This window comes from Trematomus bernacchii, unplaced genomic scaffold (genome assembly GCF_902827165.1).
Source record: "Trematomus bernacchii unplaced genomic scaffold, fTreBer1.1, whole genome shotgun sequence".
NCBI lineage: Eukaryota > Metazoa > Chordata > Actinopteri > Perciformes > Nototheniidae > Trematomus > Trematomus bernacchii.
The window spans coordinates 11070966-11093638 of NW_022987720.1; the positions used below are offsets into that span (position 1 = coordinate 11070966).

A 22673-nucleotide genomic window follows, 5' to 3' on the forward strand; every position below is an offset into this window, starting at 1 on the left:
TGATATCAATGTTAGTTTATTGTTTAATCAGTCTTTGACTCAGTTGACAATAGAGTAGATTACTTACAGAATCTAAATATATATATCTCAGAAAAATAATACTGTGTTTTGGAAAGAGCATGGTATCTTCCTGTAAATCTCTCACATACAATATATACACATTCTTTTGTATTATACATTATACACTTGCATACACAGTCACAAAAAGCATCACATCTGAAAAAGTGGACTCTTGAGGTTTTGCCGTTCAAATAGTTAAAATGCATCTGTATACATTCGACACACGAGAACTTGGAGGGTGTTTTTACACTTCTGGTCTCTTCAGCAATTGAACTGAGCGCAGTGATTATTATTCAAATGTCTTCGCCCTGATGTGAGATTATGGCCCCTCTGGAATAATAAACCAAACTCAGCAGTAATCTGAGTTGGGTCGGATTTTGGCCTCAAATTGATCTTTCTTTTTTTATTTATCCAGTTGTGTGCATCGTGCAGTCAGTCCATTTTTTGCTGATTGCTCATTATTACGTCTGCCAAGAAGTTTGTTTTAGGTCCCGTCTCTTACTTACTTTAGATATTTAAAGAGAAATTCAGATTTAGATGGCACATATCAAATCAAGCAATCTTGCAAAACGTGGCGGTGTTAAAGGCAACATGGTAAAGTTAGATAGTCATAATCAATCGGAGTAAGAATACTTTATCCTGGGGGGGATGAAGATTTGGACTGACAGGTGAATGCCTTTAAACTTAAAATTAATTATCAAAAATATGTTTTTTCTTAGTTGGATGTCTGAATGAAAATAAAGTATCTGGATAAATTGCTACAAAATACCAATTGGAACATGTTCAAATGTCACACTCAACAATAGAATCTTTTTAAATCAAGTGTCATTGTAGGCCCTTTTTTCAAATAATAGTTGGGGGTTTCAGTAATTGCATAACAAAAGTGCACCAATTCTGGGCTGATAATGAACACCAATACAACACAATGCTGCTTACACGTCCTCCATGAGACATTCACAAGCTTTGATTCAAACCACTTATCATCTGACCGTGTGCTACTGTTTGCCTTACAATCCCAAATGCATTAGGACTTTGATCCAAGTTCAAATAATGATTCACCGTGTCACACGATCCAGACAACCTTTTTTTTTTTATGGGGCGGCACATATTGCAGCACATAATGTAAACACACAGCCTCAGTTGCAAATAAACAGTCCTTCTCACTGATTGATTGTGGATACACGTACAGAAGGTGGGGCTCTGCTGCGAACCGTTTCATACCCCACGTGGACAAAAATATCCCTAGGTGTTAAAAAAAATGTGTGATATATTGTGAATGTCAACAGATGTATGATAAGCATTGAATCTATTTAGCACATGCGGCATTTACAGTGAAAGTCAAAGACACCTTTGAAGGTGTAAACTGTCTACAAATACATATGATTGTTATTTATTTAGCATTTGAGTGAAAAAGTGTGCTCACTCTCTATTTGTCTTCAAGTGAATGCCCCACCTCGCTGCATGTATCTGTTCACAGGGAGATTCACAAACTGGCCAGTAATGCAGTGATGCAACAGACCTCAAGCAAAAACAAGTTTAAATTCTAATTTTCAAACTGGTGTCCAGTCCGTTAGCTTAGTGGCAGGCAAGAAGCGGCTTTAACGGGAAAAGTGCAGATGATCTGGAGCAGCATTGCAGTTTAAAATCTGCTGTTTGTAGGTGCTTGACAGGCGACTCATATATCATGTGTGGAGGTTTTTGAAATGTGAACTAGTCAGGCTTCATACTTCCACTGGACACAACTTCCCAAACGCTCTCACAATGCGGGGAATGTCCATGCCTCCTCCTCTGTGACCCTGTGGGGACTTCACCATGTGAGGCCTTCATGTATATTTCCTTAACCAATCACATACTGGACTGAGGCTCTGTTCTCATACTGATGAGCTGATTTTTAAAGAGTGGATTTGAGCTGCTTAGGCTTGACAGGTGATGTGATTTCAGCAGAGATCACAAGAGGTATACCGGTTATGACTGAACCCTGAATAATGAGCGATGTGTCATGTAGTCTGTGTGACTTTAAAGTGATGTATATTAATTGTTTATGCAACAAAAAAACGTGTTACCTGTGTGCTGTGTTATTTATTACAGTGAAACATCCCCTTAGCAGAAGCTACGTGTAGGTGCCGAGAAAGAAAATAGCTTTTGAAATGAAGAAACCATCAATGTTGTACTCTACCTTTACAAATGAGAAGATTATTTGCTCTGATTATGAGGAATCACACGTTTTAGTTTAAGATGAATCCAGCTCTTTAAATTCAGAGCTGTCATCTCATTCAAGTGGACAAGGCTTTTAGTTTGAGGGCGATAAAACACTGATGTTCACTGGCAGCACAAAACGTGGGTCGGCAATGGTTCTGCTAGTGTGTCAGGAGAAAGCATCATGAATTATTTATTCATTATTCGAGTTTGGACTTCAATTGTATATCATTATTGCAATCGTATATATTAACAGTTGCTTTTTAAGTTAGAAATTCAAGCTAACATATCCTTGATGTTATTTTAAATAGTAGTGAATTCTTTCCAAAATGTATCTAAATCCTATATCTCAATAGTCAACATTTTATTTCTCGATACTTGTGAATGTTTGGTTTAGATAACTCTTATTTGATTTCACCTTTCTTAAAACATTGACTTCTATTCGAACCCAATTGCATATATTTAATTTAATTCATTTTTAAATAATTAATCATTCATTCATTTTGATCAATTTGACACATTATAATTCCAAGTCGACATATCCATAATGTCATTTTGACGAGTCCTAAGCAATATCTAAAACTCAATTCTCACTTATCAAACTGTTAAATTGATATTCAGAACTCACTTTTTAAATGTTCTTGATCGTTGTAATTTGTAACATGTCAAATCTGCTTTACAGATATCGGCATTACATATTAAAACTAGTCGACATGACATTTGACACTTCCACTGGTAAAAACAGAATTGCTCCTTGAAAGCCAGGCTGATTAAATGTTCAAAGGGCAATGTGAGTCTACAGTGAAATCAGGAATAGGTCAAACTTGTTCTCAGAATATTAATAACACAGCCGATGCAGGAGGCCGCACAGACTGCAATGACAGAGTGCTCGCCTGTTTGTGTGAAATTTGGAGAAAACACCGCGCTGGGTAGTTAATGTGCCAATTTACCGCCCTCAAACTAGAAGCTTATGTGTCTTAGTGGAGAGCTTCACTCAGTGACAACAAATAACAGCACTTAGTGGTTCTTGCTTTGTTTGTCCTCTCCCTGCAGAACTGAGCAGATCAGGTTCTGGAAGGTGAAGGAAATTCCAGTCAGCTACGTCGCTCTTAACCCAGTCCAGAGCAGCGAGGGAGCTCCATCAGATACTGGCTCCTTTGGGGGGGGGGGGGGATAAGTGCCGGCTATGCCAAGAGCTTGAAAAAGTGGGAGTTAGAGGGGCATGGGTAACAATCTCCCAGGATGGGGTCTCACGTCACCACTTGCTGCAATGTGGAGCGTTCAGGAGGGCAGGACTGGGTTCTGCAGCGCAGCCTACTGAGCAGCCGCTGGAGCTTGTTAGAAAAGTTTTTGTTCATCTGTCGATACATGAGAGGCATCGCAAAGCTGCTGGAGAACGCCAGCAGCTTGGACACGCATCTCAGAAAGTTATATGTGGGTAAGTAATGTGTGTTGCTAATGTACCCCGGCGCTCCGGCCACAGTGTGTACCAGCAGGGTCATGTAGTACGGCGTCCACAGCACAAACTGCACACACACGGAGGCCAGCAGCAGTCTGTGGATGGAGGGGTCCAGGCGGGCTGAGTCCTGGTCCAGGGGCGTGGACTCCTTCCTGATGCGCAGGATGAGCACGAAGGCGTAAAGAACAGCCACGGCGGGAACCACGTAGCCGATGAACATCATGATGGCGTCCGCCGCCTCCTTGTTCTGCATTTTGGAGCACTCGACCATCTTGGTGGAGATGTGGTTGCACACGTAGAAGAGCAGCGAGGAGAAGCTGGTGAGCACGGCGCCGCCCCAGATGAAGCCGCACACGTGCTTGGTGTTGTACACGCTGGACATGTACGTGCGAGGCAGCGCCCGCTCGATGTAGTAGTCCAGACTGAGCAGCGTGGTGGAGTACATGATGACCAGGGAGGAGATGTTGAAGAGGATGAGCAGGGTGATGTACACCTCGTTGTTGTACTCCCACGCGTGCCAGCGGGTGAAGGAGGAGTTCAGCAGCTCCACGGGCGCCACCAGGTTGAGCACCAGGCCCGCGATAGCCATGTTGACGAAATAAACATCCGGCATGGTCATGGAGACCTTGTTGGAGAGGTTGACCACGATAAGCAGCACGTTGTAGCACAGCCCCAACGGGAAGCACACCAGGAGGTAGATGAGGGAGAACACGGACAGGATGAGGCCGAAGTCCTGGCAGAGCCGGAAGTCCACGCTGGTGTCCGTCTCATTGTAAACCATGCAGAGCCACATCGCTCTGACTCTGGGAGCCTCGCTCAACAGATCCACTGCAGGCAGAGTGAGGGAGACACAAGTTAGTTACGGAACAGATACATAACGTCAAAGTTGCAAATAATTGGCAGTAAAAATAAGAGCTGGCAAATATCTAGGGCTGTAACAATTATTCTGGACAAGCTATGATTGCTGTCCATTCAATTTAAGAATGTTTTTATTCCAAAAGAGATAACAAAATCCTAATATTTTGAAACAAATCATAATCTCAATAATTGATATCACGATTATTAAAAACGATTATCCATTTACTTTGAAAACATCCATTTATTGAAAAAAAAAATGTGAACAGTATGTTTTTAACAGTTGATTACCCTGAACTTTAAGTATAATTCAACTGAAAAACCAATAAAGAAAATAATTAAAAAAGAAATAATTAAAAAAAAATAAAATAAAAAAATAATCGTTTTATTTCGATTATGTTGTTTTCATAATCGTTGCAAGCCAAAATCGTAATTGCGATTAAAATACGATTAATTGAGCAGCCCTAGTCAATTGTCAGAAAAAAGTGAAAACTATCCATCCTAAATCGGAGGTGATGTTTATAAATGTCTTCTTTGTTAGTCCAAAACTCAAAGATGTTCACTTTAATAAAACATAAACCAGGAGAAAGCAGGAAATCGCCAATTTGAGATCATTTTCTGACAGATATGCAAGAAAAATGTACCAAAACGATTCTAGGATTATCAAAATAGTGGTAAATAATATGGTAAACTATCAATAGAACTACCAGTACTTTCATATGGCATTTCCTTGAAATTCAAAGAAAAGAACAGCATGCAGTTTCATTTCCGTGTGTGAGACCAATAAAATAAGCTCAGAACATTATACCCTGTATATTATCACTGTATTAAGACCCTGTGAGGAAAGGAAATTAAAGCAATACCACAATTATAAAACACCCAAAATCACATCGTAATTCATGTGAGCTTATGTGGACATACGTTTTATGTATTATGGATATATTCTATGTGCGGCTCTGTGTGTGTGTTCCGTGTTTTGCTTGGCTGCAATAAAAAATGTAACAAGTTTAAGCTGAGAGTTGAAACTCACAGCGGACATTACTCACTTATTATATTACTGAAGTCAAACTCTCTGTTGCTGGCAATTGTAAGTATTAGTCCAAGTTTTGAGGAAGTCACAACAAAACAAACCACATTCACTTGTTTTTCCCCTCCATGAGCAAAATGGAATTGGTTTCTGGGAACAAACAAGGCCTTGACACACACAAAAAAAACACGTCAGCCACGGCACAGCTATTGTACCCTGGGTAACACTGTTAATTTCACTTCACTGCATCTGACTGGCTGAATACAAACGCCTCACAATATGTCTCGTTTCGAAACCCACTCGTTCTCCTCTTTCAGAGCCACACCGGGGCCGAGCAAGTGTTTGACGCCTCGGCAAGCCTTTCCTGTCTCGCTCGACCGCTCTCTCCCTCTCTCTCTCTATCACTGTCACATGCGGGGGCATTGCTAGCTGCGCAGTGCTGCCCTTGTGCTTTTCACATGGTCAAGCAGCCTGGCACTTTATAGACTGCTCCAGAGGTGGGAAGTAACTAAGTACATTTACTCAAGCACTGTACTTAAGTATAACTTTTTTAGATACTTGTAGTTTACTTGAGTATTTCCATGTTATGCTACGTTGTACTTCTACTCCACTACAGTTCCGAGGTAAATCGTGTTCTTTTACTCCACTACATTTCTTTAGTTACTTTAAATATTTGGATTAATGATGTGAAATATAAACAACACTTACGACTGTAGCTACACCTGGAGTAGCATTCACAAGCTACCCTGCAGTATACAAAGAAGTGGGGGGCACGTGGTGATGGGTAGATTTATAAAGAGTGAAATGCGAAGCAGGCTCTGGCGGAGGGTCGGCTAGGATCAAGGCGCGGGGTTGGAGTTCACGGTGAGGTCAGAGAAGATGACTGCGCGCACGTTGGGAGTGTTTGAGAGCGAGCTTGACAGGCCTGCAGGATTTGAAAAGGTTGTGTAATGCTGCCTGCATAATTAACTCAGGTCACTTTAAGTGAATTATTCAAACAGCTTCAGTGAAGGAAACAGGAGATCACAGGGCTATCGCAGGGCCGCAGTGATAAGTCACGGTGTTTTATTTCCTCAGCGACAATTTAGCAGTTGGGTTTTCCACATGTTTGGCTTCAGCCCCGAAGCTGCTGTAAAAAGGGAAAAATAAAGAGCATAACACTTTTTTTTTTAAACGTATCGAAACAGAATTTACTCCAAAGCCTCCCCCTTGAAGATTCTGCGGAACAAAGTGCAGGAAGGCAGTTTTGTTTTCTCGCAGGATGAGTAACGATGCCAGTAAAGGGGAAACATTCTTCTGTTCACTTACGTAACACCACTACTCAGGGGCTGTTTTGGCCTGAAGCCTCCCACACAGACGCACACACACAAGGTCCCTCCTCTATACTACTCCAATTGGCTGTAATGGGACTATTATAGAGGCTGGGGCTCAGAGCTGGAAAGTGTAGAGTTACTCTTTACAAAACAACCTGTCCTCACTAAGACGGGAGCCCCGCTCAGATGTCTTGTAAACACGGCTCTCTAACGTAAGCAGCTAGGTGACTCATTTACTATAAACAGGCCTTGACACAAGAACATAATCAGCTATGGTGCTCTGCCATAGATGATGTGCTTCCCTCTAAAGTGGAAGACGTTTGTTTATCTTTTACTGCTTTAACATCGTCTTATCACTTAAGGAGAAAATGACTTAAGAATAGCTGGTGATTATTAAAGAGACTAAAAGGCATTGTGGTCGGTCGTCCCCATTCATTAGCACCTGCTGTGTACGGATGGTTTAGCCACCCTTTCATTAGCACATTGGCACTACTACTTCTAAGAGCTTCCTTACAGTCTGGGTAAAGGCAGTGTTAGCCTAGTGTTTGACACAAGACAAAGACAAAGCCATGGGGGAATATAGATGAATTCTAACGCTATGACATTTACATTTAGCAATTTACTGGTAAACTGAAAACTGAAACTGGAATTTCAAACGTTCACTTACTCGAAGTGAAACAAATTCCACTTTTTAAACCACTCAAGGAATAGATACAATGCAATAAGGTTGTGGCACCTTAAAAGAGAATTAGTATTAGTAAGCAATACCACAGCAATTTCTCCAATTCACTGCACAATAAATCACATTTAGATATTATAGCCTTAACTAATCAATGTTTTTAATAATAGCTTTCATATTAAACTTGTGAATAACCACTGCTAGCGTTGCTGTGTCTGAATCAAATCACTCTTGAGCAAACTCTGCTTTGGTGTTGTCATGCACTTTAGCTCTGCACAGTTTGCCAGCAGCCCATGATAATAAAATCTCGACTTTTCCACTCCACTGAGGGAAGCGAGGTGAAAGAAAAACGTCTCCTCCTACTCATATGAGCTACAGTATGTCTGTTTGAATTCAGAGTGATCAGGTCCAATTTGAAGCTCATGCTAGTTTCTGCCACATACAGATGGAAGTGATGCAGAACAGAGTTGAGTTAAGGTCAGAGATACGCTGTTCAAATAAACAGGAACAGGAGCTATATTCTGCTATTATTAAAACATGTGTACTTCCTGATAAAGTTCTCTTTGAAGAATATGTATGCAGTCATTTAACAATGCATATTAGTTATTGAAGAATGCATGCAAGTATGCAACAATAAGTTCAGGAGAAGGTGGCTTTTGCATATCCTAAAGGAGGCTAATGTAAATGACATTGCCAAGTAAGAATAGCCTAAGCTCTAGTGAGAGTTCTTCTTGCACGACTTGGACTGCAGTTGTAGACTTGGTTAAGCCCCTTCTGAACTTTTTGCCTCAGTCCGTGTCAAAAGCGGTTAAGTTAAATATTCCCAGAGGAGTGGGGGGGGTGTTCCAGCGCGCTTCAGCCCCACCAAACATTATCTCGTAAGAGTGACGCCCACGTGCTTGACGTCTGAGCATTTTGAAGGCCAGATATCGCCGTCTGATGGGAGTTAGTGTGACATTCTGGGCCCACACCCCTCATATATCTTTACTGGAATTTACAGGCTCTTCTCAGAAAGTACTGAGTGATGTCACATGATTCGCTCCTTGCGTCTGCAGCAGTGTGCAGCGGAGCAGCAACCAAAATACTACAGATAGAAAATACATGACTCACATTTGCACATGCAGTGACTGGGCAGCAATGTCAGAAGCAAAGTAAAACAGAATCACATTGATTCATGAAGTTTCTTAGCAATTTAATAAGTATAATGAGTATCTACCCACATAACTGCTAAACTACTTACAGTATGAGAGGCCATTAAGATGCCTATTATTCCAGTACCTAAATCTTTCCGGCTCTAGTGCATTTCTAAACCTTTTGTTCTTGGAAAGCAGTCTATTAACAGAGATTATTAATGAGCCATCTGACTTCAGGTGCATGCTAATGCTGCACAACATTTTGTAAATGAATATCACCAAGGGGTGATTAAAATACTTGACACCGACTCCATTAAAGTGGAAGGGTTTAATATAATCGTGACATTTTTCCCCAAATCATCATTGGTCCCTAAAGGCCCTGACACACCAAACTGACACCAAAGAACACGTCCCGACGGACCTGATTGTTGTGTCGCCTCATGTCTCCTGTGTCTTGGCCAAAAAGTCGCACTGGAACACACCGCAAAGACTTCAACCGACGGCCAAGTAGCACGTACGCACTGCGTGCGCATGCGGCAATAACTCTCCTTACCAGCAGGCGTCGGTAGTGTGTATTCTTAATTCAAAAGAGGCAACCGGAAGACAGACTGCGTGATATGTACAAACAACAAATAGCGTGCGTTCCATTTTCACTCTCGTCCATCACAGACTGTTTCACATAACGACTTATAATCGAAAACATGTTTAGTGCGGTACTGGAAAATGAAAAAGAATAGCCGTCTGTGTGTGCTCCCGATTCAACATGTTGAGCGGAAGGTGTCGGCACGGCCGAAAAGACACGACGGTGCTGGACACACCAATCTGAGTAGGGCGACAGGACGCTCATCGACGGCCAGACATCTATCGACGGCCGAAATCGGCCCGGTGTGTCCGGGCCTTAAGGATTTGAGTCAGAGCGCTGGAATTTTGTTGCAGGAAAGATAACTTAAGATATGAATTCCTCAAAAAGAAAACAGACTTTTAAGCAAACGGATCAAACAGGTCACTTATCTACCTGTCCACTGTTTTGCTAATCTGCTAATCCAAAAATCTTGACAGGTTTATCACAGAAACGGTCCAAAATGTTGACGATTTAATTGACTCAAGAGGGAGTTGAACAATGTCAGAAATGTCTTTTGGCAGTAGTCATGCTTCATATGAACTTCCAGGGTAAGAAACTCTGGTCAAGCACAGGTCACAGCTTGTCACAACAGCTTCCTCAGCGTCTTTTTGGCAACATGTTGAACTGTGACAGGCATCAACAAAGTCAGAGTTCAATGGTCAGCACAAAGCAGGCTTACCGCCATTAAGCCATGGCCCACACGACCCATGTCCCCTTCAGTCACATGGATGAAGTTGACGACAACAAGTGCAAAGCCTAAATCTCAAGAAGCATTTAATTTGGTGGGACCGTAAAGACTTATCTGATCTGAACTACTTTGTCAGAAAGGAGCGTTCACTTGTCTTCCTGGTTGCAGAGTCAAACATGATTAGAAAGTAAGGGTCACAAATGATTAAATAATGTCTTCTAAAGCTGATTAAAAAGTCTTGATATCATTTTTCAAAATAAAAGGTGTCAAGCTGGGTCAAAAAACCACTATCAATACATGGAATATATTCTATGATTTGTGAGTACAAGAATCTATCATTTGTATAAGTCTTCAAGAAGTATGATCCTATATTGTATGGATGTTCAAACGAATAAACATATCTAAAAACGTAGTAATTACTCATTGATAGCCTGGGATTTACGAACAAAGGCTGTCTTCTTCTTTGAGTCTTCTAGTTATAAGCATCACATATGGTTAATTAACTCTATGACATCTGATTATCTCTATTCCCTGTCATGTTAACAAGAGTCATTATTCAAGCAAAGACAAGTCTATCTTTAAAGCCACACTTTCTATTGACAGTGAGGGAGTTTTAAACTTCAAGACCTCTGATTAAACTGATAACAACTTTTTTCCCAGCACTTTGAGAAAACTGAGGTGTTGTTTTCCAAATATAAACGCGTCGTTAAAACAATGGAGCTACTACAGCCGAACAAGGGTAAGAAAAACAAACCAGCCTTTCTATCGAGGTGTCTATTTATTATTGCGCACATCATGTCTCTCCATCACACTTGACTGCACAGTTCAAAGCGTGCGGAGCTGTCACGGCTCTTACCATTATTCTACCATTTTCTGCGGCTATTGTTGGCACAGTCACTCAACATCGCATCTACTCATCCTCGATGGAGAAAACTCACTTTTCTACCACTGTAAGGTGAATATTCAAGGCACCCTGAATCTCATTAGTTGGCGAAATTATAAAAAAAAGAGGAAAACTCACCAGAAACGTATATATTTGGCTCGGTGGCAAACCTACGGCGGCATTGGGTTTGGATGTAGCATTTCCACTGGCATTTCTCAGTCGTTTCATTTCACAAACGCGGTCCTAAAATACTCACTTCAGCTTCCCACGCGCTCTTAAAGGCTAAAAAGAACCGTTTTACTGGCTTACGGTGGAGACTGAGTTTATCTATCAACTTTTCGGACGAGGCTTGTTCTGAAAAGGGGCCGTCCGTTGCAGACTTTACTACTGCAGAGTGCTGCTGAGCCTACACTAGTGTGTACACACGTGACCCTCCCCCACCGTCTCCTCTCTGCTCTACGGTCGCGAGGCCCCAATGGACGTTGTCTGCTCTGATTGGACGCTGGGCTGGGAGGTGGGGCGCGAGGGATTTTGAGGGGAACACACACACCAAACACACATACATTCAAACCTTGAAGTTGATACATATGTCACAATTTGTCAGAACAATTTAACTAATAGTAAGTATCTATCAGTGTCACTTCCTGAGTGATATGTTTGAATGGTGTGCTGCAGTTGCAATTTGCATCTTGTTTGTTTAGTGTTACTACATTATGTGGTGTCCTTAACCTGAACCCAACCCTAACCTTAAAACATTACTAACCTAAAAAAAAAGATTTTAACCACACAAAAAAAACATTTGAATATCAATTACTCACCTCGTGATACCTTCCATTATTGAAGAAAACTTGGCATTCCTCTACGATCAAATCATCAAAAAATTATAAAGTCTTAATTGAATCAAGGTAAATAAGGGCAGTGCTTAACAACAGCAAAACAACACATCTGTTAGCAAACTCTTAAGCAACACATTCAGTATGATCCAAGTCTAATTTATTTAGTGGGAATGCTGATACAAAAATCTTGATTCCGCCCGTTATTTTGCCGGTCTTCTTCTCCCACATTCCACATCGCAGAAACTCCGTTCAAACATCAAAACATTCAGCTCGGTCGGGAATCGATGGCTATTACTTTTCTCATTCATAACTTTCATAATTCCCGAGATATATCCCATAATTCATCACATTTTTAACCATTGAAGTCAATGGAGAAAATCTTCAGACTTGAACAATCTTCATGCGACTTCAACTGCTAACTGTTCATTCAAACTTTCACTCAGAAACCTCATTCCAACTTTAAAATGTTACATATCTTTCTGACATTATCCGTGTAACACAACTTTTAAATCTGGTTCTTACTTTTAGAGATATTAAACATTGTTCAGACCTTGGTACAGAGGCCTTCTTCAGATTTTAACATTAACTAGAGTGCGTGATGTCACAGTGTAGGAAAAGCTTGAAATTTGCCTTCATATTTCTTTTTTAAACTGCCATAATTCCCAAACCCTACATTCCTGAGACATCATTTTTCATGACAAACATAGGAAAACATCTCGTAGCTTGAAAAATGACAAATAATTACGCAAAAATAATTAAACAAAATGCCTCTTGATGGTATGAAGTGACAAAAACTTTCAACATGTCTCCATTAAAGCCCATTGTAATTTCAGGCTGATATTTCCTCACAGCAGCAGCCGCACACCTTTAGTTAAACTGCCAAAAAGGCCACATTATTGACCCGAAAGTACACAAAAACTACACTTCAGATGCTCAAGTTCGTTGACATACTTCACGCTTTGAAATTTCACCGATATCTGTTACGGTTCTTCAACAAAACGTTCACATGTAAGAGGTTTATATCTCATTCAGAACAATGGAAACCTTTGATCTCTGGACACCTAGTTAGCTCAAATATAAACACCTGTGTCATGGAACACGATGATGTCATAACTCCAACTGACATGCTCAGAGCAGCAGACTTCAGATAATGGTTAATGGTCCTGCCCTCAACAGCTCTACGTCAATTATGGGGTGTCATCATATGCCGTTTCCATGGAAACGCATCCCTCGCCATAAAAGACGATGTCGCCATACATTAACTCCTATGAAAATGTTCAAAAAGTGCTCAAACTTCACATGTGTGCTTAACAGTCCAGCCGTGAAGACATCTACAGGACAGTTTTGAGATTTCTTCAAATGTCGTTGCCATGGTAACACAATGCTCGCCATGAAACACGGTTTTCTCATAACTTCAGTTAAAATGCTCCAAACAGCCCAAAACCTCACAGGTTTGGTAACGATGCAGCCATCAACGCATCTAAGCGTATTATGGGATGTCATCAAATGCCGTTGGCATGGCAACAGATCATTCACCATCAAGTTAGTTCAAAAGTTTGCAGTTCAAATATTCTGCTGCTTTTCCAAGCCTTTTTACTTTCTTTTCTTCACTCATCACACCCCAGTGTTCATGTATCATTTCAATCTAAATTCTTCACTTTCTTCTTACACATTACATTTCAGCATAGCAGTTTAGCGTCAGCTTTTCAGCATAAAGCATTCCCACTAGCAATTTCTTCAGGAATTGCATTCTCTAGTTTCGAATGATATTGCACATGTTAGTACATGTACAGTATGTTTGCTCAGTTCTTACTATTTAACAAAATATTTTAAACTTCCAAGATTTCACTTTTTTTCAATGTGCAAATCTATAAGAACAGGTGGATGGTAGGGTAACTTCTGAAAGTGCATAACAAAGAGATAATTGTGAACAGGAATTACTGTACAGGGAACAAATCCAGTTTTAATGTTCTTTTTGGCCCCTGGCTATTCATTTCAGAGTCAGAAAGAAATGTTGAACCTACCCTTTAACCTAACCAGATATCTCTATCACCCTGAACATGAGGTCATACTGAAAAACAGCAGCACATTAAAACAACACCAGGGACTATATTAGTGGGGTTGTGTTTTTTCAGGATCTGGCGAGATATGAACTAAATCTAGGAGGGACAGCCAAATATCCATGATTTCCAAAGTTTTTCAGTCATAAATGTGCCATTATTGCATTTGACTAAATGTCATTAATTAGAGGACAAATCCTTGCTTCAGACAAACAATCTTTTTATTTCCTAAAGGTTATCCTGCTTGTCCCATCCCTCAAAATGAAAGAAAATTAAACTCATGTCTGAATGCCTAGAGGAAGTATGGTGGCTTCTATTCTAATGAACATAATGAGAACATGTTTTGTAGTGAAGCAGACTGTGTTTTTCGCCTTTGGGAATGAATACATTATGTTAGAAAGATGAAATGCCTGTGTGTTGCTCTGATGAATGGAGCAACAGAAGTTTGCTAAGAAGATTAAGGATTATCATACATTTGCCACAGTTTATAGTTCAAATCATAATCCTGACATAATAGCAAATTATTAAATGAAGTATCAAGCATTTGTGTCTCAACAACAGCTAATTTCACAATGATTTACTGTATTGTATAGTCCATACAGATAATAAGCAAAGTTACTTAATAACTCAATTGTTTTTATTGTTGCAGTGCATAAAGGCTGCAGTGTTTTATGACCAAATACTCACATATACATTTTCTGTCTTTTGCTTTGCTGGTTACACATTCTCCATGCTGCATTTTGCAAAGCCAGTGACACATTGGATTTTAATCACCCAAATAATTTGCAACCATTTCAAGGTTTTATAGTGATAAACTATCATCAAAGCACAACATTAATGTCATGTTCAATTTTAATGTCACTAACTTATAAAACCTTATTTGATCCTGCTAAGCTCCACAGGTCTGTGATAACATGGCCCCTGCAGCGGTAACATCAGGTCTTAATCAGGGCTTCACTGTGTACAGATCCATCCCTCAATTTCCTGCTCAGCACCTGAGGGGAAAGAGGGATAGAGCAACAAAGCCCTAGAGTGAAACCCTGAAGGTCCACAGTGTGAAAAGAACCTGGAAGCAGATATTTCATTAAAATCTCAATTTATCGGTGACCCTTCAGCTCTCCTTGCATGTAATGGATTAGTTCTAGGCCGGCAATAAAAATGAAAAACAGTAGTGAAAGATTTTTGGAATGCACAGCTTCAAAACAGAAAAGCCTTGCCATGGCTTAGTGAGCGAACTGGAGTTTTATCGAGTGTGTAGGAGTGCTGAACATAAGTCTCTAGCACAACTTTGACAGAACTGAAGCAGAGAAATTGGAATGAAATAATTTAGTTAGTGTAACCAGACTTCTAATAGATTCAGTATATAGCCTCTTCTTCAGTGATAGACGCTTCTTAAAAATGCCCTATTTTGCTTTTCGGAGTTTCCCTTTCTTGTAGTGTGTTATATACTGTAGGTTGTTTCTCTCCCAAACCCTGCCTAAATGCCACGATCAAAGTGACACTAGTGACATATGTAACACTATCACTTCTATTGGTTAGTGCTCCAACACATTGTATGTGGAAGACTAAGGGGTGGGACATCTCTAAGTGGTTGAACAATCACAACCGAGCCGGCCAGCTAACCAATCAAGCAGACTGGGATTCTGGATTCAGACCGAGGGTGAAAAGAGGTTCTGCAGCACAGGCAATATGAGAAAAATAAATAACTTTTTGAACATTAAAGCATGTAAACATGTCACAGTAGAGGCATAAAATAAAAATATGAACCTGAAAATTAGCTTTTTAGGGCCCCTTTAAAGTTAGAGAATACATAGTACAATTTGATTACTGACCCTTCGGTAAATGTAATACAAACTGTTCCCTGGTTGTTGCTATCATTGAATCTTATCAGCCTCGGAATAGCAGACAACTCTAAATGTTAACATGAAAATGACATTCACTTTGTCACTTTATCTTCAAAAAGTGCAAATTCCAAGACGAAAATACTTTGTAATATCAGTTGGCAGTAACAGCAGATTAATACAGTGGAAACATTCAATCTTTCCTTTTGCATGTGCTATAGCAATCACTTTTGCAAGAGCTCTGCATCTCAGGAGTGAGTCTTAAATGTCAAGCGCTACACTTTCCACAGCTGCAGCGATGATGGAGCCAAATCAGAAGCAAGCATGGTTCAAGAGGAGTATTTTCCTTAGAGGAGCAGGGAGATATCCACCAATTCACTGAAGTATGTAGATGATGCTGAGGCTCTGGAGGATATGATATACAAAAACAATTATTACAATTACACCTTTCATCACATTATTACGCAAACAAAATGGATCAGTATGACCTTTGCATTTACCTACGGTTATGATCTATGAGTCTGCAAATCTTTGACTGTGTAGAAGTAAAGTACGAGATCCCTCTTGTTCCTGGCCAGCGAGCTCAATCTGTCCTTTATCTCTGCTTCTTATCAAACAGTAGTAGAACACAGAGGTCTACGCACACATATTTCGATTTCTTCCATCAATTCAACTGTTGACACTGTTAACTTGTCAGATAAGACATTTTAAGGCCATCAGCATTACTTTATACCAATGCAAAACTCACAACTTTATTTTCTTCATTGAATGACATGGGGTAGATATAGATATGATGTTTTCAATTGACAGAGGTTACTAGAATGTTTGCATTGTTTGATTTTAAATTAAGATGATTAAAAAATGATAATAGAAAACAAGTAAAAGCAAATTCTTCATCACTTACAGTCTCAGCCTGAGTCACTTGAGTGCAAAGGTTGGATGTTAATGCAATGGCAATGATCCCTCAATCTTCAGAGTTGCAAAACATTAGTCGGATTTACCCTACCATTTATACTAATGCAAAGCTTAAAGTTTCCTTTAGCTTATGTGGCATGTATTGTAATACAACAAGCCAGGCAGGTGTTTTTTCTCCGAAAGCTATAATAAAGTTCACAATTCTTTAAAATTCCGTCCATGTAGATTAGGGGTGTCAAACTCAAGGCCCGGGGGCTAAATCCGGCCCGTGACTTCATTTTCTGTGGCCCCACAAGACCTTGCAAAGAATATGATATGTTTATTATACGGTTACATGATGATTTACAGAAGCACGTTGCCTATAAACTACATGTCCCACAATGCATCTCAAATTAGACTTTTTTTCTCAGAATTTGACATTTTTTCTTAGAATGTGCCCTTTTCTCAGAATTTGACATTTTTTCTTCTAAATATGCCTTTTTTCTTAGAATGTGCCCTTTTCTCAGAATTTGACTATTTTTTCAAAATGTTCCTTTTTTTAAAATGTCACTTCTTTTTTTTGATTTCGACTTTCTTTCCAGAATTTGGCTTTTCTTTTTAAATCATTGTGACATTCTCACTGAAGAGACTTGCAATTATTTGCCCCAGACTTCTGCTTTCAAATGCAGTTAATTATTAAGTTATTAACCTATCTGATAATAATCCAATGCAGAGGCAATAATGTAATATAATACATTATATGTATTTTTTTATAGTCTTAAAGTTACAACCGGCCCTTTGAGTGCAACCCTAATGCTGATGTGGCCCGCGATTAAATTGAGTTTGACACCCCTGATGTAGATAGTGGTTTTAATACCACCAAGCACCTTACTTATCTTAAATTACTAAGTATAACTCAATTAAATAATCCTAGTATCTGTGGTACTGTTCATTAATACTTTCAGTGTTTGAAGATATTTTCTTAATGCGTTTTTAAAAGGATATTTTATATTAACTTAGTGTGCCATCTGAAAACATACGTTTTTTTAATTTCTCTATCGAATGTTCAAATAAGGAATAAGTATAGATTATTGCGCTGCAGTGCCTGTGATGTGCAATAATTTCAGCGGGGGAGAAAGTGAGTGTAAGTGTATAGGCCAGAGTGGACCTTGGGTTTGAGGACTAAGTCACAGTTTATCCCCAATCAAGCTCTGAAATCTGTTCCTATTCCTGGAAGCCTCAGCACTACTGCAAGGCTCTGGTCTGCATTTACTTTCCCTGAAAGACTTAAGGCTGGATGACGACATATGGCTTGTTTACAAATGAAAGTCTACACTTAGCCTCAGACAGCCCCGGATTCATGTGAGCTGTTTGCACAGTCGCTTAGGCAGCAGATGGTCAAAGACACGTAATGTGAGTCTAATGATAATGATTAAACCACAGTGTCTGCAGGCACACTGAAATCTTTCAATATTTCAAATGATCATGACTCAAAGATAACTGCTCCAATAATAGAGATGTTACTGTACCAAAACAAGATGATGTCAGGAAGTAATGACCAATCACAACAGCAGACACACCTCAGAGCTTTGTGTGAATGTTTTTTTTGAATGTGGAGAAAACACACATGAGTGCAATGGATGCAGGGCACATGCCTTTAAGCCCAGAGGCCTGGGAGTGCACATTAAGCTCATTAAGTCTGTGGTGGATTATAGTGTGTTGCAGGCCAGGCACCAGCGTCCAGTGGCTGGGAAGCTTCCTCATTTTCAGACAGCAGGAGGAAGTGGATAAATGAGGGCTGAATAGGTTCTCACAAACATGTAGACATTTACAACTCACACACATATTCAATGGTGGATCCTGCGTGCCTGATTGATGTAGAAAGGGGAAGACTCGTGCCTTTTATCAGAAATAACTAATCTAGTTAAGCTGACATTTAAAACCCACATATAAACGATGGATAAGCAGACTGAATTACAATGCATAACATGATTGCACACACCCAAACTTCTAAAAACAAACAAGTGCAATGCTACGTCAGATGTTCAGCAGGAGAGCAGAGCCTGGATACAGCAAGCTCCCATTATAATCAAAAACAAGTTCATAATATAAACAGCAGAATGAAGCCTGCAGCTTGTTTTTGTTTTTCCATCACGACTGATTCGGCACCACACTGGGGTCTGTCATCCTGTCAGACTGCTTCCTGGAAAAAAGCCTTCCATGTAGCAAGATGTGTTGTCAGCACGACTGCTTGTGGAGTGCATGTGGCTGTATCATTCAATTTGATTATAAATGTGAACATATTTGAAATGTTTGGATTGTAGGTGAATATAAATACATACAATTGTGTTGGAATAGCAGTGGAGCCTTGATTAATATGACACAGTGTAGGCCTGGTTCCTACAGTAAGCATCTGTGTGTGTTTCTCCTCAGATCATTGATGACGGATTTGAATATTCCCCATGTTTGCCTCTTCTTATTAAAGATGTATTGACCTTTAGCTTTTGCAAGTCAAAACATCTCACAAGCAATAGTGAGTTCTGCTTAATCCTGGCCCACAGCCCTCTTTTTTGTTTATGCAAATGCTAGATGGCAGATAACACATCTGCTAAACTGGAGCTACTTCTTGTAGTCTAAAGAAGTAAGTCAGTGCAGCAAAGGATTGATTGGGAAACTTCCAAAATTCAACCACTATAATTAATAAAGTATGTGTTAAGTTGTCAGACAAAGACCATGCATCTGTTTGCGTGTAAATCAGTAGCAAGTAGACAGCCAAATGCAGAGGAAACTTAATACTGCCGCCCCCCCCCCTGTGGAGTGCCTCATGGTTCCCATTTGGGCTCCATTCGGTTTACCTACTACTTCAGTAGTACTTACCCTTGGGCAGAAAAGTCATATTTTTAAAAGCCATATCTATAATCACGCTTTGCAGATGATATCCATTTAAAAAAGATTTCCGTGACTTTTAATTTCAATCAATGGTAAAGTTGTTTTTTATGAAGGTTTCATTTGTTCTGAAGTGGCTGTTTTTTTTAAATTGGAACGTTTGGGTCACTTGCTTCAATAGTTAGGTGAGGTCTTAAAATAATGTAGAGGTCGCTTTTTACTTAGCCTTAGTAAACTTGTGAAATTATATTTTTTGGGTTTATTCTACTGAATATGCTTTATGGGTAAACTGCATTTATGTAGTGATAAGTGACCCTTTAAACATGTTACCAAATGCATTGTGTGTTAATTTTTGTGAAGTCAAAATTATTTTACAATATTGGGGAGGAGTTAATGGGGTTCTCTTTAAAGTAACATTTGAATAAACGTACTTTTACCATTTGACTTGCTAACTCAATGTGCGGCTGTCCCACAAACAAAATGTGTCAGTGGGTCTTATTATTGCGTAAATCATGAGCGACCCTCACCCTGCACACATCAGCATGTAGATATTATCTCCTGCATTGCATAGCTGCAGAGAGGCCTGCATAGCGTTGTAACATTCCTGGAGTAAGTGAAGAGGACTGCTCATGTTTTGGTTATGGGCGTGTTTGTAAAAAGAGGATGCAGGGTAACTGAGGTGGTGCTCAAGTGTAGGGAGAAAAAACATACAGACAGCTGTTTCCGCCCGCTGCTCTGCTGTTAGCTTGTCCCCAGCGAAGGAATGGGCACTGACCTGAGGTCAACCTTGTAATGTATCCTTTTCAATAACATCCACTTCAGCTGTATGCTTAAACAGTAGTTTAATGGCACGTTACTTGGATTTTCTCTTTCTGTCAAGGCAAATGTATTTGTTTCTTTTTGTCACAAAATATGGGGGCCCAAAACAGGTCAGCCAGCATGAAGCTTTTAGTGTACATAGACAAGATTAATGTTCCTTCTTTTTGAATATGTGATTAAATATGTGCTCTTTATGATCAGGAGGCTATTTAATCATTCATATCTTATCGTTTCTTGATAGTTAATGGATCACTGTTTTCCAGGAACTTCTAGACGCCCTCATCAGCAAGGTCAGCTATGCTTTATTATCATTTCTCGGAGAGCAGACATTGGTCATATATTCTTGAAGCAGTAGTTGTCATTGGTTAAACAAGTAAACACATCCATATCTTGTGATTAGATATACAAATATTTTTTGTTTTAGGGGGAAACAAAATAACATGATTGATTGTGTGCAAGTAAACACAAGCACAATGACTTGTACATGTGGTTTAATCACATTAAACTGTTCAGCTTTCCTTGAGCTGCTAGGACTGGGGCGACCATGCAAATCCTCTTGCACCTAATCTAGTTAAGAATGTATTGGATTTAAACAGTCCATTGTATAAGAGTCTGGTCGCTTTTAGTTGCTCTTTATTGTTTTTTTACAGTTGGATATTATCTTAGACACATTTATTATTTTTGCATGTGTTCGTGTATATTTTGGCACCAGTTGACTTATGCTGATCATTATAATTTAAACATTACATGAGAAAAAAGAACAACACATATGTTTATGGTTCATATGTCCTCCTTTCATGTTTCTTTCTCTAGCAGGAGAGAGAGGAGTGTTAGGGTAGCAAAGGGATCTGGGGAGGGCCCCCAGGACTTCCACCTCATGGGCCCCCTGCCCCATTCTGCTGCGGCCGTAAGCCAAGATTATTCCGCTGTTTGGTTCCACCAGATGCAGGAGCGCCACTGGATGGGCACTGTCTGGCCCTGATGAGCAGATCTAAGAGGGATTAGTGGGCTGTTGTGGTGGATCGGCAAGAACAGTGGGAGGCTGTCCACACACAGCTGTGTGTTTGTGCGTTTCATAATGCTCTGGCCTCTGGCCTTTTTCTGGCTCTGGCTCCAGCACTGAACCACCTTTCCCTCCCACTGAACTCACAGTTCAGGGAGCTCTCCGTCTGCAGACAGCAGGAACTCCACACTTTCTGGAACGGCATGAAAGCTTTTAGAGAAACACGATTCTCCCTCAAGGATTCTGCTCAGACAGATACGCTGTATAACCGGAAAGTGCTTAATTTGTTCTCCAATTCCTGCGATTGTTTGCGATTTCTACATGCTTTACAAGATTTCAATCATTTATCAAAAAACTAAAAACTAAATCTTTTTTGTATGAAAATGATTTCAACGGTGTTTTTGCTGGACAACGAGTCAGTGTAATTCTTGGCAATGAATAGAAAATCCTCTCATACAGAAAGGAATCCTTGTTTGGGCCTCAGAAGCAGCCCCTTGATGTGCTTGGCACCCTGCTGGCACAGACAATTGCTTCTGTGCAGGTGAAGCTGCCAAGTTGCGTTTATGTCCTTTCAGTAACTGTGGTCATATTTCAAGTCCCTATAGCAGCCACTGTTAGCTGGAGATAGTTTCTATTTACAGAAAACAATCCTCGTAGACAAAGAGTTCTGGAAAATGTCAGATGATGACCTTGAACCTTGAACCTTGAACCTTGATAGATGTATCATGGAAAGAAATGTCTCAACATACCAGTATAAGAAAAAGCCCAAGAGAAGTAGGAGACATATATAAATCACTCCGCTATGTTTATCATGGGCTTTACAAGTGTTGGAAACCAACAATAAAAAAGTTTATTAAAAATGTTATTTCCATTGTCAAAAACAGTGCTCTCACATTCATGGAATGTGAAATGGAAATATTATGGGAGATGTTATCCTGCTTTTGGAAGACTCAACTTGACCTAATCAGGCATTCAGCTTTTTAAAATGACCTAACAAGGTCACAACAAATAAGATAACTAATAAAGGTCTGGCCCTCAGGGGCTCTAATCAGAATATAACACAAAGCTTATCACCTCCTGCTCTTATTATGTTTGATTTAACTTGAATACTCCTTATCCTGAGACTCACTGATGACTTATATCCTAGGCACGGTTAGGTTTGACTCTTTCCCTGTGTTTCGTTTTACTCTGCAGATACTACCCTCTCAGTTAAGGCAAGATTCTCAGCTGATAGTCATAGTGACACTGCGTAAAACGGCTGTTATATCATCTTCAAGTGGCACTCACTGAATCCTTTTATTGGCAACCACAATGTCTGCAGAGCAATGTCTGCAATGTCAATAATATGCTGTGGTGTTTTTGCAGGCCTGTAATTTTATAATTCTGGGTCAGGTGGATAAAAACATTGAGGTCTCTATT

The 22673-nt window shown here is 39.9% G+C and overlaps 1 protein-coding gene across 3 annotated transcripts; it reads right to left on the bottom strand.

The window, feature by feature from the left end:
* On the bottom strand, positions 1-11344 carry gpr146 (G protein-coupled receptor 146). Of its 3 annotated transcripts, none has more exons than XM_034144275.1 (2): positions 11054-11344; positions 1-4543 (listed from the first exon to the last, which is right to left on the bottom strand). In XM_034144275.1, the coding sequence occupies exon 2, from the start codon at positions 4506-4508 to the stop codon at positions 3507-3509; it is 1002 nt and encodes a 333-aa protein (XP_034000166.1). In that variant the 5' UTR covers positions 4509-4543; positions 11054-11344; the 3' UTR covers positions 1-3506. The 3 variants fall into 3 exon arrangements, with proteins under 3 accessions (XP_034000166.1, XP_034000167.1, XP_034000165.1); XM_034144276.1 differs by lacking the exon at positions 11054-11344 and adding an exon at positions 5874-6011; XM_034144274.1 differs by lacking the exon at positions 11054-11344 and adding an exon at positions 5617-5839.
* Between the last annotated feature and the right edge of the window lie 11329 nt (positions 11345-22673).